We start from the raw sequence: 17,502 nt of genomic DNA on the forward strand, positions 1-17,502 counted from the left end.
GCCAACCGTCGCTGGCTCCGCCACTGGTTAGTTCCTGGGGGGCAGGTCTCCTCCCCTTAGAAATGTGGCTGACAGCCCCACTCCTTCGTTCACTGAAACTCCTGCTCTCAGCCACCCCCTCCCTGCTTTATCCCAGCAGTGCCCTGCAGCTCTGCCCTCCCTCCAGCTCCAAATCACATTCTCGCTGATCAGGCCGTGGCCCACAGTGTGCTTACCTGTACTTGCATAAAGAAACCGAGTTTGTGGGGGACCCGAGAACCTGCAGGCAGGGACAGACGGGGAGCAGAATTCCATAGTGCACATCTTTGTGTCACTTTCGGTTTTGAATCAGATTTTACTGTCGCCTACACTCAGTCATCTGAAGGCTGACCTTTCTCCCTGAGGCCTCGAAAGCCAAATGACGCCCTCCTCATCCTCCTCTTCCCGCTGCTCTGGGTCTGCTCTGATGACCCTGCACCCTCCCGTTCCTGGAAAAGTGGGGGGAGTCTCCTCAAGGTCTAACACCTTTCCCCTCCTTGGAAAACGCCCGCACGCCGGCCAAGGCTTACCTGCTGAGTCGTGGTTCCTGACCTCGGAAAGCCACCCGGACACTTCCATGTGGCTGTGGGGAACCTAGAGCAACACCTCCACACTGGGAGCTGTACGTCTGTTGGATTTTTAAAATCTCCCTTGGGCCCCTGTTTGCACCTGCTGGCTTTTATGTCAGGTTTTAAAAACCTGGTCTGTTGATAGAAAATCCTGTTACTCATTAGGATCATTGCTCCATAATGGAGCAGACCATGTGCCAGGCCTTGTAGCAGGCACAGGGATCACCAAGGCCAGAGATGACTGAGGGGAGAGAAGAGGGAGGTGGGTTTGGAGTAGTTGGAGGAAGACAGTGAGAACCTGTTGGAAATAAAGAGTATTTTGGATTTTACTCCAAGCAACGGAAATCTGCTAAGGGCTCTAGGCTGGAGGGAGCCTTCGCTGCACCTGTGGGGAGTACCATCCTGGCTACTGTGTACAGATGGGTTAGGGGCAGAACTGGAGCGAATGCCAAGTGGGCAACCAGACGGGCTGCTGCAGTGGACCAGATAAGGCCGAGAGGCGTAGGTGCTTCAGCTGGGAGAAGGAGACTGGCCACCAGGAAAGGTAGGTGACAGCATAATGGGTACAAACAAGCCAGTTTGATGAGGGACAGGTTAAGGGGAAGAAAGGAGACAGCCAAGATGTCCTGGGTTTCCAGGTTTCACTGCAGGATGCGAGGTGGCGCCGTGACCGTGGGGTGGGAGGTCAGCAGGAAAGCAGGGAGGATCCGAGTCTGTGCTGGGTTTATTGGGTTTGCAGTGTCAGGATCCCCAAGTGCTCCAACATGCTGAGCAGTCACTGATGCAGGTCTGGAGCTCACTGGCCAAGCGGAGGTATAAACTCAGGGTCAGCAAGTATACAGACGCTACTTAGAGCTCTAGGGGCTTCAGACCCTGGAGCTGGTGACCAATCAGAATTCTGTCGTTTTTGGTGCTTGCACTGTAGTGAGGGAGATGGATAATGAAGAAATAAACTCAGTAATTTTCGAGAGAGAAGCTCTATGAAGCAGGACAAGAGAAGGCACAGAACCCACAGTGGACTGGGGGAGCAGGAGGCGGCAGCTACTTTTAAAAGCGGGGAGAGCCTCCTGTCTGATGAGAGGCAGCACAAAGAGCACCTTGGGCGGAGGACAGAGTATTCAGCAGCCCTGCGTGGAGCACCACCTGGATGCAGTTAACGACCGGTGTTGAGATCTGAGTTCAGGGGACGCGGAGTGAGGTCTGCGTGCACGGCATCCACGGACAGTGGTGCGACATCTGCATTTTACACGTTACAGAGAAACCACTGGAGGTGCCATGAACACGCAACGGCCACGGAGCAGAGAGCAACGTGCAGCGGTCAAGGGGGCAGGGCAGATGACTAGGAAGCCGGGGCTGGGGTGGGGAGGTGACAGGTGACTGTGGGTGTCCACTCCCCGAGGACGGGTGTGCAGACTTCCTGACAGAAGCCATGGCTTGAACGATGAGGTGAACAGTGACGCAGCTGAGATGGGAAACACTGGACAAGTGGATCTGGTGAGTGGGGCATCTGTCTAGGCAACTGGGCGCCTGAGTACAGAGCTCCGCGCTGGAGACAGGTCTGTGGCTGTATTTTAAAAGTGAGATCGATGGCTGGCACCGTGGCTCACTAGGCAAATCCTCTGCCTGCAGCGCCGGCACCCCGGGTTCTAGTCCCGGTTGGGGTGCCAGATTCTTTCCCGGTTGTTCCTCTTCCAGGCCACCTCTCTGCTGTGGCCCGGGAAGGCAGTGGAGGATGGCCCAGGTCCTTGGGCCCTGCACCCCATGGGAGACCAGGAGGAAGCACCTGGCTCCTGGCTTCGGATCGGCACAGCACGCCGGCTGCAACGCGCTGACCGTAGTGGCCACTTGGGGGGTGAACCAACGGAAAAAGGAAGAACTTTCTGTCTCTTACTAACTCTGTCAAAAAAAAAAAAAAAAAAAAAAGATGATCCACATGACTAAAAGAAACTTCAGGATGGAGCACAGGGCATTTCAGAATTTAGAGTTCAGTCACAGCAGAGTGGGGGCTGGGGCTGGGCCCCGGTCAAACCAGCAGCTCACGGCCAAGCCAGAGGACCTGGCCACCCCGGTGATGAGGGAGAGACACAGCGAGCACAGGCCAGCCACAGACCTGTGGCCACTGGACTTGGGGAGGTCACTAATGACCTGAGAGGCCTTGTGGTGGGCTGATGGTGGCAGGAATCCAGGTGGAAGGGGCCGAGGGAAGGAGGGAAACTTCTGGAGTGGAAAGATGGGACAGGAGCTAGCGAGGCAGGGGTGGAACGCAGCCCACGAGGGGAGTTCACCACTGGGCACAGACAGTCAAGAACACTGCAGGCTGGCGCCGAGGCTCAATAGGCTAATCCTCTCCCTGCGGCGCCGGCACCCCAGGTTCTAGTCCCGGTTGGGGCGCCTGTTCTGTCCTGGTTGCTCCTCTTCCAGTCCAGCTCTCTGCTGTGGCCCGGGAGTGCAGTGGAGGATGGCCCAAGTGCTTGGGCCCTGCACCTGCATGGGAGACCAGGAGGAGGCACCTGGCTCCTGGCTTTGGATCAGCACAGTGCTGGTTGTAGCGGCCTTTAGGGGAGTGAACCAACGGAAGGAAGACCTTTCTCTCTCTGTCTATAACCTCTCTCTCTGACTCCCTCTCTGTCTGACTCTGCCTGGCAAAAAGAAAACAAAAAACAAACAAACAAACAAAAAGCCTACTGCAGGGCTGCCTATGACATGGAGATCCCGTGGGCATCCCATATGGGCAATGGTTCGAATCCAGACTGCTCTACTTCTGATCAAGCTCCCTGCTAATGGCCTGGGAAAGCAGCAGAGGATCGCTCAAGTCCTTGGGCCCCTGCTCCCATGTGGGAGACCTGGAAGAAGCTCCTGGCCCCTGGCATCTGTCTGGCCCAGCCCTGGTAGCCCTGGCTGTTGTAGCCATTGGGGGAGTGAACCAGTGGACGGAAGATCTGTCTCTCCCTAAAACAAACAAAACACTGCTGGTGACACGTGGGGAGAGAGTGGATGAGGAAGGCCCAAGTGCCCAGGGGCAGGAGGGGAAGGGTCCTAAACACTGGAGGGGGAACCATCCCAAGAAGGGGAGGGAGACCCCCCTTGCTCCAAATTTGGGGAAATCTGAGACCTCTCATTTTCTCTGGGTGTCAGTGGGCGAGGGACAGGGTGAAAGCTTGAAGTTGGAAAATAACTGGGAGGGGTGGAGCGAACGGGTCAGAGGAGCACAGGACGTCTCACGGGGAGGGGTCAGTCAGAGTGGGTTCCGAGGAGTCGTTATTTCATTGTCTGGCAATGCTGAGCGGTCTTGGAGTGCAGGTAGAGAATGGCTTTTCCCAAAGTGAGGCTCTTGTCACTCGGGCATCGTGGACACATACGTTGTTAGCCCAGGGCCCATAAAGTCAATGAGAAGAGAATGGTTGGAGTGAACACAGCCACCAAGGCCAAGGGAGGCGTCTGGAGGACAGGGGTGCTGGAGCCGAGTGGCTCTGGAGGCGGTGGCTGTGTGTGTGTGTTGGGGGAGGGACAGGGAAGAGGTGGAGGCGCCGGGCAGTGGGACAGGTGGGTGTTGTGTGTGGACGCTACGGAGGGCGGAGTCAGATGCTGAAGCCTTGAAACTGGCCTTACTTTATCCAATGCCATCCCGTCTACGCAATCAGAAAGCATCCCCGATCTGAAACCCAGCCCTTGGGAATGAAGGCCCCGTGTCTGCAGCACTGAGGGCACGGCGAGGCGACAGCGACAGGCGGGCCCCCTGGGGTTTCTCCATGTCCGCCCCGGTCTTCTCAGCCACAGTCAAGTTCACTGCTCTGCCGCTGGGAAGAGGTGGGTGGGCCGCGGCCCCCACCTGCACAACCGTCTTCCTCAGAGGGGCCTGGCACGGCGACTTCTCCACCGGGCAGGGTTCCTGGTACAGGTTCGCCTGTGCCGTGAGTGGAGTGCGTATGCACGGTCAGCTGTGGGCTCGGGGGAAGCCCGATCAGCGTTCCCTCTTCTCCATTAACGAAACGACTCTCAGAGCCTAGTTCTCCCCATTCCTCGCCTCTGCCGTCCGAGACGTTTCATGGCCAAATTCCCAGCAAGTCTCTGTTTCAGCAGCTAGCACCAAACAAGAAACTGTGGGTCCGGGGAAACCCTGGCCCACGGTCCCGGCTGCAACCTCCGCCGTGACGCTGTGGCACCAAGGGCAGGGTCGAGGGGTGCTCGGCGTGGCCTCCCCAGACAACACTGGGCTCCTGGGGCTGGTTCCCACGGCAGCGGCGGGATGCAGGGAAACCTAGGCGTGCATCTTCTCTCCTCTCCCTTCTGCCCTATGCGCCCTCTGCTCGCCAGGCAGGACTGCAGGAGACAACAGCCCCAGGCAGAGGGAGGACCCCTGGGTGGTGGCCCGGGGGCAGGCAGCGAGCCCCCGCATGGGGACCCACGACTCCTGCAACAGGACGATGCTGAGGCCCCGATCCAAAGCTGGGCTGCTGAGTGCGTGAATGTGTGGAGCAGGGAGTCAGGGAAGAGTGGGGAAAAATACAAACAGCCAGCGGACAAGCAGCTCAAACAGGAAACCACGCCAGCAGATGCTTAGCAGCCAAACACATTTATTAGTCTTTTTTCTTTTTTTTTTTTCCAGGAACCCAAAAATATTTTGTAGTTATAATGTAAGCAACTGAGTTGCACATAATACAATCATATCTTTCCAAAATAAAATAAAATAAAAAACTAAACAAAAACAAAAATAAGCTGTTTAAAAGCCCAAAAAAACCCTTCAGAAAACTCTTATATATGCATTACATCATCTCTCAGCTTTAATGAAATGACGACGACTTAATTCCTTATTACTCAACCTGTCACAATCCAATAAAACACCACCCTTTAGTTTTTTTTGTTTTTGATTTTTTTTTTTTGAAATCCAGCATGAGAAATACAGTACCTGCTATGGCAAAAAATACACATAAAATGCAACTTTTCAGCTTATTTGTACATTAGTAGAGTTTAACATTTTATTGTTTGTTTTTTAAGTGAACCAGTGATTTTAAGTACCACTATACTAAAAAAGTAAAATAAAATATAGAAAAGGGGGCCCAGCCTGCCGTGCAAGTGCACCTGTAAAGTGCCTAGTTTCTGTGTCCATGTAAAACCGGTTAATATGAGGAGCCGCTTCAACACATGCGAGTTTGATTAAACCTCTATGTTAAGAGAGAGAGAGAGAGAGAGAGAGAGACAATGCCATGTCCATCCTCCCTGCTCCCCCACCCAGCGTACTCAATTCCCATCATCCGCCGTTTCAATTGCCCGTCACAAGAGAGGAAAGAAAGCCACCAAAATTATATTGTAAAAGCTATTTCAAGTATAAGAAAAACACAACACTTATAGGTAACTCGCAGAGCGCGTCAATATGTGCAGCTATGTAGTCATTTTTACAGGTTTTGTTTCTGCTGACAGTGTCTCAGATGAGAGGGTTTTTGCTGTGCCTTCCTGTGACCTGTTGGTGTGCAAAGTTGGAAAAGCTGCCTTTGAGAATCCAGCCTGTGTGATGCCCTTCTCTGCACCTTCTTGTTAAAGGGGGCAAGAGAGACGTGAAGGGAGGAGAGGAGCACGGGCACTGTCACCGGCCACTGGAAGGGCTTCCCCACCTCTCCTCCTCTGTCCCCCCGCCCAGGTCGGCTCCGTCTCTGGGTCACCAGCAGGGACCTCTCACTGAAGTGACTCCCATATTCACTGTTTCCTGATTTGGTAGGATGTATTTGTTTTACTATGTAAACATAGCCCCCTAGGATTATGGAACTCGAAGCAGCATTTATTTCTCCATCTAAATGGAGGAGGATAAAATAGTCCAGAAACCTTTCCTCAGGTCGCTTTTGTTGTCTGGTTTTTTTTTTTTTTCTTTTTTTCTTTTTTTGGTTACGCAAAGCAAGGATGGGGTGGGGCGGGCACGGAAGTGGTGAGCGGGCAGTGGGGAGCCAGGAGCGGGCACAGCTGAGCTGTTGCATCTGCTTTCTTTTTTTTTTTCCCCTTCCAAAAGGGTTGCTTTTTATTTATTTTTATTTTTTTAAAACCTGTTAAAAATGTTCCTGCACCTTAAGTCACTCTGAGATTAAGGCCAAGGGTGCAGAGTCTTGTGCACGTGTCTCTGTGAGCACATTTGCGGTGCATGCACCATTTTTGATGTCTTCTGTGAGATCACTGTGTACACTTTGGTCACTGGTGTGTGCAAAGGGTGGTAGTGGGGGTGTCCCAGGAAAGAAGTGCAGAGATCAGCAGAGCCCTTTGGGAGCGTCAGAGGGAGATGAGGGAACAGACGAAGGACGTGATAGAAAAAGGGTCTCCGGACGAACAACAGAAGTAAAACCCAGGCCAAGGGGCCCGGTCAGAAGGCGGGTGGATAATACGCGTGCACTTACAATCAAGCTCCCTCCCTCAAAGGAAGTCGTCGCTATACAAGGTCCGGAGATCAAACGAAAGGGGCTTCTTGATGCTAGAGTGTCTGTCTTAAAAGACAGGGAAGGGGGGGACGGTTTGTGAAGAAAGAGCGATGCCGATGACCCATTGCTGCCCTGCTTTGTGGGCGCCCAAATCCAGGCGAGCAGTGGCTGGCATTTGCTAACCGTGTTTCCCTCGGCTTCGTGCGAGAGGAAGGTCTAGGATGCAGCAGCTCTCAGGGGAGACTCAGCACATTTCCAGAGCGACACAGAGTGACAAGGCCGTGAAGCCTACTGCGCAGACTGAAATGCCAGGGACTCAATCCCTCTGCAAACTACAGGATGAGTGTTATGAAAGGGGTGTGTGCGCGCGTCCCGTGTCTGAACCAAGAGATGGCGAGAGCACAAGGTCTGGATTCCCTGGAGGGGAAGGGCTTGCTGGGAGAGAGAGAGTCAGACGTTCCCCACCCTGGGACTGGATGGCACCTGTTTAGGACAGGGTTTAGATCCTGGTCTGCTGTCAGCCCCCCGCCACAAACGCAAACCCACTCCGCTGACCTGCTCTGCTGCTGCTTCTTAAACATGAGTGAGTGAGATCTGAAACTTCCGATGGCTTAAAACAAAATTGAGAAAATCATATTTTAGGGTTACTTTCACAGCAAAGAAAATGCTTTTAAAGTTATCCTGCTATTTACACACGTTCGTCTTTTAAAAAGGGTAACTCACTAGTGTCAGGAAGGAGCGAGGAGTCGGGGGTTTGCGGTGGGGGGGGACCTCGAGGTATTGTTTTGTGTTAGACAGTTGAAACGTCAGGATTTTTTTGTGTATGTTTTGTTGTTTTGTTTAAAGGCAATCTAACAGATTGGAACCCTGATAAGATCATGCCCGTGCAGCCCTGCACGGCATGAGGAGGCTGTGTCAAGTCTGTCACTCGTTACAGTACTGTGAACGTCAACAACGGAAATGGCTGTGTGGAGAACACTGAACGCAGATCTCTTAGGACACTCTTGTGTTGCCAAAAATGCCGAGGCCAGAGCGAGGCCGGTGTCCTGATTCACCACAGGCAAGACCAACAAGAAGGCCAGCCCATCAGCGGCGGGGTCTCGGTGGGGGAAGAGAACCCTCGCTTGCCTGTTGGGCAACAGCCCTCTCCCCTACAGAGCAGGACAGTTTCCTAGTAATTAAGCGTGAGTTCACTTTAAAACGACTTAAAAAAAAGAAAGCAAAGATGAAAAAGGAGAGAAGGGGATTTCCAAAGTTGCTGTAAGGATGAACCTGGAGGTCAGCACGGGTGCGGCACGGTTTCCTGAGCTTGAAAGGGTCTGGAGTCAGCAAAGGATGAGAACTTTTCCCAGAGAACACTGGAGCCTTTGGGGGTCCCACTGCACACTGGGCTAACACTGCGTGGCTGGGACCAAGAGCCCTGTACTGTCCTGGCGGACAGGGACTGCAGGCCCCGGGAATGCGCTACGCCAGCCACAGAGGGGGACTCAGAGGCCTCTCTCTACCTCCCTTCACCCTCTTCTACCCCCCTTCCCCTCCAGGACGTGGGGACACCATGGACACAGAAACTGGAGAACAGGGGTGCAAAGCCACTTCCTTCCCCTCTCCACCCGCTCCTCCCCTCACAGGATGCATAGTCACAATTCACCTTACAAAATAAAGAAGCGATGATGACCACATGTGGGACCCCCCCCCTTTTTTTTTTGAAAAAAGAAAATCCAAGAACCTCTTAAATTCAGTATCAAAATTCACATTTGCATAATAGTACATTTCAAGGCCATTAGAGGGGACTGAGTGAGGCACAGCCAGCGGCAGGCAGCTTCCCTCCCTTCACCTTCCAGAATGAAGTGGGAGGGAGGTTTTCCTCTTTGGGGTGCTCTGAGGAGTTACAGAAATGGCCCTTTGCATTCGCTGGAAATTTCCTTAGAACACAGGAGTGGGAGAAGAGGAGGAACTGTTGAGAACGGACATAAAACAAGGAAGGGACAGCGCAGACGGCTAAGCTAACTAGAATCCTTCTCTCCCGTGTGCACAGACAGCGACGTGGAAGGCCCGGCCTTCCCGGGACACCGGCTCAGAGGGCACACAGAGCCGCCTGCTCTGCACTGCAGATGCTAAGAGCGCCTTCTCCCCACGCCTGGATTTGTCACAGGTACGCCACCTTCCCTTCTCCGGTGCTTACGGACAGCCACGCACACACACGAGCACAGGAGGAAACGAGGTATGCAGTGTCCAAGTCCATCCCACGCTCTCTGAGGGGACCTGGGTCTCTCTCTCCTCTGCCACGTCCCAGGACCCCCTTCCACCCAAGTCTGCACTGTGCGACAGTGATGCTCATGAAAATGCAACAGCTGCCCCACCCCCACCCCACTCCCGCCAGACTAAGCTGCGTTTTTTAATCTCATCAGCCTCTTCCTACAAGATGCTCTCTGGACTCAACAAGGCACATTCAGAAGTACTACACTTAACTCCATGGCGAAATTACAGAAGGGGAGGGGGTGGTGTTCTTAACACAGCATTTCCATCTCATCTCAACGCTTCTGGCAAGAAATATGCTTAAACGTATCACGTGGTAAGAAACTGCGCTACTACCCTTCCAAGGCAGGTCACTCCTTGAAGGGCTCCACAGGTCTCAGTTCTGCATCAGTGGCCCCTCTTCCTTAGGGCAGACGCCCCTCCTCCCCGCACCCCCCTCAGCAGCCCCAGGAGGAGGAGCAAGGCCAGGCCCAGCAGCAGGGCCCGGCGGTCAGGAGAGGAAAGCGTGTGCACTCCCGAGGCTGCCTCGGCGGGGCCTGAGCTTCCGCTGCCACTCACTGAGGAGCAACTCCGGCTTTCCGGTTTGGGCTAGAAATGGGTCCGTTGCAACTGGGCATTCTTACAGCTTGGAAGTCAAGTTGAGGCACAAAGTGCTTTAGGGAGATACTACTTCTTGTTTATTTAAAACAAGCGTCTGTCACATTGAAGAACCGATGACTGAGCTTTTCAGAAACCCCTCAGTCAGGATCGTACCATGTTTCCTGGGGAGCAGTTTCTTGGTACAAATAAATCCAGGTGTCCGGTGAAGTGGAAAGGGAACTATAACTTCTGTGAGGCAGGCGCTGGCAGGGCCCGCGGTCCCGTCTGAGCGACTGCATCCGGATGTGGGGACAGTGAGGACGCAGGGGCAGCTCCCGGCTCCTGACCAATGCCTGCCTTTGCCATCCTGGAGATGGTCACGGTCTCTCCCTGGCAGCCTGGGGTACGGGAGTGGGGCAGTGTTATGGGCAGGTTAGGGAGGGTTGATGCCCAATGATTATGAAGCTTTTACTACGCTCACAGATTGATTTCAGATCTGAGGAAAGTGATAGCAGCCCCCCTTGGTCAAATTTAAGGTCAAGGGAAAACCACTACCATTGACAAAAGGGGGCCTGCCTCTGAGAGTCCACCTTTGGCACTAGCCATAGCCCAGGCTGCCTCATGGGTCGTGTGCAAATGCTGGAAATGCAGATAATATTCTACATTTGCGTACAGAGTGACGGCGTCCTTGCCAGCACTCTGTTTGTCTGTTCTTGGGCTGTGGGGACAGACGCCGTCTGTGCAGACAGGAAGCAAAAGGGTGCACGGCGGTGTGGCGTGGTGTGCAGCAGAGACCGGGACACCCTATTTCTGAATGACTGCTGAGGTCTTTAGATTGACAAATTACTGTACACACACAGGCCAGAAGAGCTTCATCTGTACTATCACATGTGGCCCTAGTTGTATGCCCACAGGAAGAAAAACACAAAGAACAACAATTTGTTTTTGCAGTAACACCAAGTATAGTTAATGCATAGACATGAAATGTGAAAAAACTTGGCAAAAAACACTGTAGGAGAAAGTCTGATTTTTTTTTTTTGTAACCAGCTAAAAATGTATCTTTGCTCCTAGCTGAAGACATTATAGATACTTACAAAACAGAAGAAACTGAAATGCAAATGAGTAACCTGCAAAGCTGTACATGTTGAATGTTCACTCTGAGGATGAGGAAGAACGCAACCTTTTTGACAGAAACACTCAGTTGTTCCCTAATCTTAGAGATGCCCGTTACAGCCAGGGTTCGCTGAAAACACCCGCTGAACTCGGCAGAGAAACAGCCTTGGTCTGCACATGGACATTTTGCTTCTGGTTAAGAGAAAAGTCAAAGTGGCAGAATATATACATATACAATTAAAAAGTACACAGCATCTGAGGTCAAAATGGAATCTGGCTATAACCCAATCACCCTCTCCAGCAAAGGCGGTGAGATTGAGTATTTGCAACAAGTTAATAGCCTACCAGCTTCTAGTTTGTCACAGATTAATAAAGGCGTTTCCATAGCTGAGGCGGAATCTCTGCTCTTGCTTTTTTGTCCCCGTGCATGCCTTACAGGCCACACTCAGCCCACAGGAGCATGGAAGAACCGACTGCTGACAAGTGCTACAGTCACGTCAGAAGAGGTTGGAAAAGGCTCACAACAGGGGTCACAGAACAGAAAACCAAGCTGCTGTGTCAGTGAAGCTGAGCTACTTGCTGTAGGGACAGCGATGAACGAAAGAATTTGCTGAATCAACTCCCGTAAATGTTGCAAATGAGCTACAGGGGTTAGGGACCGAGGGGGCCAGGGATGTCACAAGGCCCTCCATTTCTTCACAGTGTCTTGTTTCTGAACACCTACGTGAGTTCATGGCACTGGATGTACCTCAGAGCAGAGGTCCCGTCTGGTGGCAGACACCACCTCACCTGAGAGCGCGTCCTGACTTTTGGCTTACTCATCAGGGGGACAGAATGTGATGTTTAAGAGATGCACACACTTCCTGCCACTAGAAATCAAGTGTTTAACAAGTCGAAACTGTAAAGCTCAAACTTACATGATCAAAATGTTGACATAAAATCCACCTATGCAATGAGGGTGACCAGCAAAGCCCCTCCACCTGTGCCAGAACCAGGTGGGACAGAAAACCCCTCCCACTGGGTTTCAGTACCCTGGAGCCACCTGACCTCTCGGCAGACAAGGCTCCTTCCACAGAAAGGAAGGAGTTTCTCTCTTTCACGACACCCTTACCATATCCTGTTCTTAGGTCATTGCCAACCAACAAAGCAAAACTTCCAGCAAGCTGACAAGGCGGGGGGGGGGGGGGGGAGGGCAAGGACAGAGTGAGGAGCCCAAGGATGCAAAGAGCAGAAATCCAGGAGCCCCTTCCTGCTGGCCCCACAGAGAGTGCCTTTCCAGTCACCGTGGCCGCTCCACGACATGCTGGGGAAGCCGACGCACAGTACGCAGGGCACACGACGCCAGGAAGGGACGTGGCATCCTGCGTTGTCCAGACACAAAACCATTCTGAACTTTCTTGATTTCTGTTTCTTTTAAGGTTAGCCCACTGCCTCTGGGGGCCTGTCCAGAACCACTCCACCTTCCTTTACGGACAAGCGCCTTAGCGTGTGCAGAGCGGCTGGACCAAGGGCACATACACGTGTCCCCTGTGCAGGATGTCTGGGTGTATGTACGAAGGCACTAAAGCGGCTTTAGAGAAACTGCAGGCAGCAGTCCCACCCGCTCCCTTACCTGTCGAGCTGGAGTTTCTTTCCCACTGGGAAGCTTAATGTTTCAAAGAAGCTGTGGTCATGTTCCGGAATTCTGACCCCTGGCCCCAGGGAGGGGGGATAGAGAGTATGTTGCCAAAAACTGAAAGGAGAACTCCTCATCTCTGGCTGAGGGATGGGGAGAATTCAGCAGCAGATCCTCAGGACAGCGATCACAACGCACACACAGTAGCTGGGAGCTAAGAAAGCAGAACCACTTGTTCCTTATTAGATTCTTCCGTATGTTCTCCTCCCCCAGTAACAGGTGGAGGTGACAGACATTCTTCATTAATGGAACAGTCCATAGATCATTTTCCTCTAGTAATGCCTATATTTAAAATTTGTTCCAAAAATTATTAACCTATCATTTCCTAACTCTTTACATATTCTCAGCAATCCAACTGTACTATTTTTACAGATTTTTTAAGCTGTTGTTTCTTTCTTTTGTTGCTGGGGTTGGGCGGTGGGAGAGGGAGAAGGGCCTCTTTAGAAAAATAAGAATCACTTGGGGAGTTCTTAGCTCAGTCTTCAATGGGAAGGAGCATGGTGACAGCATTTCCATTTATGGCACCAAACACTCTCCCGCTAAGTCGCACACAATTGCAAGTGAGTCCAAGAGGCAGCTCTTAGGAAGTGTAATCCTTCTCCCGTGTTTTTTAAGATAATGAATTTAACCTGTTGCTGCTAAATTGATAATTTTTAAAAAATATTTCTTTCTATGTGTTTTAAAATGTGTGATTCCCCAGTATGACAATAACATTTGGAGACTTTTCTTTTTACATTTTTTTAAGTAAAAATTTTTTAAACTTTCTGAAGTTTCAGGAACTTGTAAAAGTTTATTAACAGGAAAGAAACAGCCATCTATCTAGGATAAGATATGGTTAAATAAACCATCTTCAAAAAACTGGCTTCCTACCCTAGAATTCCTGAGAATGCTTGCAAATTTTAAAGCAGGAAAATAAATGTTAAAAACAAAAACAAAAAAACACTGTTAAATGCTCCCAGAGTTAGTCTTCATCTAAAATATATATTTATATGTATATATATACGCACTTTTTGGTCTTTTTTTTAAGTTTTTAGTTTTTTTCCCTTTAAGCTTATGATGGAAGAACATTTTAGCTTCTCGTGTTTATTTTTACATATTTCAAATCCCTCATTATGTCTTGTAAACAGAGGGGCTCTAGCACCCGGCATTCACCGTAGTATCGTAAGGAACTCAACTAACCCATAGTGCAGGTCAAGGGACCAACAGGCAGGGGGGGGGGGGCAGGACACAGCAGTGAACCAAGAGCATCAGTGGAAGTCACCTCAGGCTCCAGGGAGCCTCAGGGCGTGCTCCTGGCCCAGGGACACTAAGATGCAGCCTTCTGCAGATGTCTGAACAGAAGCCGTACTTCACCCGAGGCCACCACGCACGGAGAGCAGCCAGTGCGGCCGGAAGGAGACTTTCAGTGTGAGGCAGAGGTGGAAGAGGCGTGGTGGTGACAAAAACCGGTGAGCAGGAGGAGGGCACACTCAGCGTTCAACAAGGCATCCGTGGGACCAAACCAACGCTGCAGACTCGAGCCTGACCCCTGACCCACAAGAGGCTCACACAGACTTGGATGGACATGCTCACCTGAACTATGCCTGTCAATCTCTTGTGAGGCTAGGTCTATAGTCAACAGGTTAAGTAAACCAAGGACTACAGACTTTCCCATTCTTTGTCTCGCAAAGTCACTAACATGCAAATAATGCCTTTTTGCCTGTTCCTATATGCACCCACCCATCCACTTATACAGAGACGGAAGCGAAAACACATTAGGCATTGTTGTGTCCTTCACTGAACATGCTAAGGAGAACTCCCTCATCCTCACTAGCAGCAGGGTACGGAGGACGGGGGTCTGCTCCCACCAAGGGCTGGAATGGGCAGGTGTTTGCTGGTACAGAATGTGGGCACTTGATGTCAGAGAGGGGAATGCAGACCCGGCCGTCCGCGTGAGCGCACACAGGTCGCCGGCACGCGCCCCCCACCCCCCAGCCATCGGCTTTGTCTCAAGGGGGGCCCCTTCAGGTCTGCCGTCACTCTCTTCACCATGAGCAGTCTGATACATGTGGATTCCCACATGAGTACATACATGTTGGTGGTAACTGTGGATTAAATGCCCCCTGTTCGGCCCAGAGTACTACTACATTGATGCTTAAAAAACAAAAACAAAAGCAAAACCTTTAAATACCCAAAAAAAAAAAAAAAAAAAAAAAAAGCAACAGTACAAAGTAGGGGAAAAAAAGAGGACAAAACAAAACAAAACAAAAAAAAAGGTGCAATACTTAAAAGTCTCTGCTAAGTTATACCTGCCTAAGCAAAACCACATACACAGGAAATACACAGAGAGACAAGAGGAAACGCATGGAGTACACACTGGCTTAAGGACATTCGTTAGGTAAACATCTCTGTCAGCAATGGCCTGTACCACGCCACTGCCCGGCACCGCCCAGCCAGAGCAGAGGGAGTTGCTGCGGGAGCTTTCAGTAGGCTGTCCACAACTTAGTGTTTTCTGCTTCCATCGAATGAAGAGAGAACCAACGCAACCATTTAACTCAGCATTTACCTGATTTTTTGGATGGATTTCTGATACCTGACCACATATCCAAGAGGGAACACAGTTTTCCCTCCTGTGGGGACATCACATAATTAAAGACGCTCTTCTCTTCTGTTCCCGTTCAGACTAACACGATGGCCTGCGTGCAACGTCACAGGTATTCAGGTGTGCCTGGTGGCCACTCGGTGGCACAACAGAAAGAGGCACCCCCTGCTCTCCTAGGTTCATGGACTTGGCAGTGCTCCGCTCTACTGCTGGGTCAAAAGAAAAGCCAGAGACAGCTCACAGTCGGGCTAGTCTGCACTGGGAGGGAGCTCTCCGCTTTAGTTATTAAAAAGCGCTCTGTTCATTTTAATGCAGCCCCATGGAGTGGCTCCAGTCGCAGTGGCTCCCAGTGCTTTGTGTGTTCTCAGTTTCAAGAGAAAAGAAAATAAAAAGCAGATGGCCGGCCAGCCAGCCCGCAGACGGTCAGCACTGCAGCTTTCTGAGGAATCGGGGCGGGGCAGGGGAGGAGGGCGGGACACAGGCACACACACGGAGACAGAAAGGATGCACGCCAATGCACATGAACACACGCGCACACGCATACCGGAACGAGCATGCCTGGGCAGTTACATGTGCCAGAACACACTGGTATTTATCAACCAGCCAATCACAAATGTTTTCCTTTTTTTTTTTTTTTTTAGGTTTTTTGTGTTTTTTTTGTTTTTAAAGTGAGGCTCCGTCAAGTCTTCCCTCCCCCCACCCCCAACAATTCTTTTGAATTTCCCTCCCTCCCAAACATGGTAGACCTAAGGACGGAAACACACCCAGTGCAAACAAAGTTAAAAAGCTATTTTTTTCAGTATATATGTTTCTTAGCAACAACTTCCATATAACATGAAAAAAGTGAAAAACTAGAAACTAATTTTTTTAATTTTTTTGTGTTTAAATTTAAATGGTATGTGTACTTGCTTCACATTGTCTTTCTAGGTTGGCGTTCATGATTCAAGTATTTCAAGAGTGATATGTTCTCTTTTTGGATTCATTTTCCAAACGAAAAACTGAAGTTAGAAGGGAGGCAACTATGTGCTCAGACAGTCTGTCAATGACCCACCTTTTTTTTTTCTCTCTCCGTTTTCTTTTTTCCTTTTAAAAATGTATTTATTGCAAGTTGAAAAAAAAAACGAAAAGGTCAAGTTAGTGCTGCTGCTGTTCCAAAAAAGGTCACGAGGTCAGAGTTGAAAGTTCTAAGTTCAGATTGAATCCGACCCTCCTCCCAGAAGGTCACCAGGTAGTAAAGGAGCAGGGCTGCCCATCCTATGGGGATCTTCCACAGTCGGGACTCCCCACAAGCTAGAAGAATAGTTGGGGGGCCCCCACAACGAAGCGCCAGCAAGATCGGCCCCGCTGCTGCCACCAGCACTGCTGCTCCACTGCCCCAGCCCAGTGGACCCACCGAAAAGATTCAGAGCAGGTCCGACGGGATCTGACTGGTTCTGGCCGGTCTCCAGCGACTGCCACCCCGCGGCAGGTGCGCTCGGGGTTGCTGCAGGTGTAGGGGGCTGAGCTTGTGCCAGAAAGCGGCTAACTTCATCATCGGTGGCAAACTCAGCCAGGATGGTAGTGTTTCCCAACACACACCTGGGAAAGGGAAGGAAGGCGCGTGATGGGTCTGATGTGCACACAGGACTTTTCCACCCCTGTGTTTCACGATGTGGTCCTCTGACCTGCCAGAGGGCGGCGCAGGCCCCACTCCGGGCTCTGCGGCTGGGAACCTGCCTGTCCACTGATTCAAAGCACCAGGGCATCAGTCCAGGCAAGTCCACTGCAGAGACTTATATATTCCAGACGGCTTAGCTCTGGAGAAAGATGTTCGTGGGGAGGGAGCGGGGAAGGACAGACAGGTGGGCAGGAGGGAACTGCAGGACAATCTGTGTTCTGCACAGTGAGCTCAAACCTGCGGAACGTGGCCTCTGCCAGCACAGCCCTGGCGATGTGCGTGCCATTTGTGGCAGCTGTGCCGCCTAGAGGCGGAGAGAGGGCAGGGGCAGAGGAGTATGTGGGAAATTCTGCTGTGAACCTGAAATTGTTCTACATCAAGTCCCCCCAAAAAGCATCATCTCTTTTTCCCCAAGTGAGACGAAACACTACACCCAAAGCATCAAGCTCCAGTGCTGAGGTGCTGCCTGGATTCACCCCCACTCGCCTGTTCCCTGTGTAGCTTTCTGTCCCACATCTGCAGCCCAAGGGAGTCGGCTTTTTCCTGCACACCAATTTGACAGTGGCCAAAGTCTGGCCCAGTCTCACCTATTTTTAGCGAAAACTCTGCTACCTACCCAAGACCATAATAATTCACCATTACCTATAAGCTGAGAT

General features: G+C 51.3%; 1 protein-coding gene across 4 annotated transcripts in view; it reads right to left on the reverse strand.

Moving 5' to 3' along the window:
- Positions 1-5,138: 5,138 nt before the first annotated feature.
- The window catches only part of TNRC6B (trinucleotide repeat containing adaptor 6B), a 295,987-nt gene continuing 283,623 nt past the window's right edge, over positions 5,139-17,502 (reverse strand). For all 4 annotated transcript variants that reach the window (XM_062202813.1, XM_062202815.1, XM_062202814.1 and 1 more), the window contains one exon: positions 5,139-16,767. In XM_062202813.1, the coding sequence (XP_062058797.1) occupies positions 16,380-16,767 (388 nt within the window). In that variant the 3' untranslated portion in view covers positions 5,139-16,379. The remainder of the gene's footprint in view (positions 16,768-17,502) is intronic.

The sequence above is a fragment of the Lepus europaeus genome, chromosome 10 (assembly GCF_033115175.1).
Source record: "Lepus europaeus isolate LE1 chromosome 10, mLepTim1.pri, whole genome shotgun sequence".
NCBI lineage: Eukaryota > Metazoa > Chordata > Mammalia > Lagomorpha > Leporidae > Lepus > Lepus europaeus.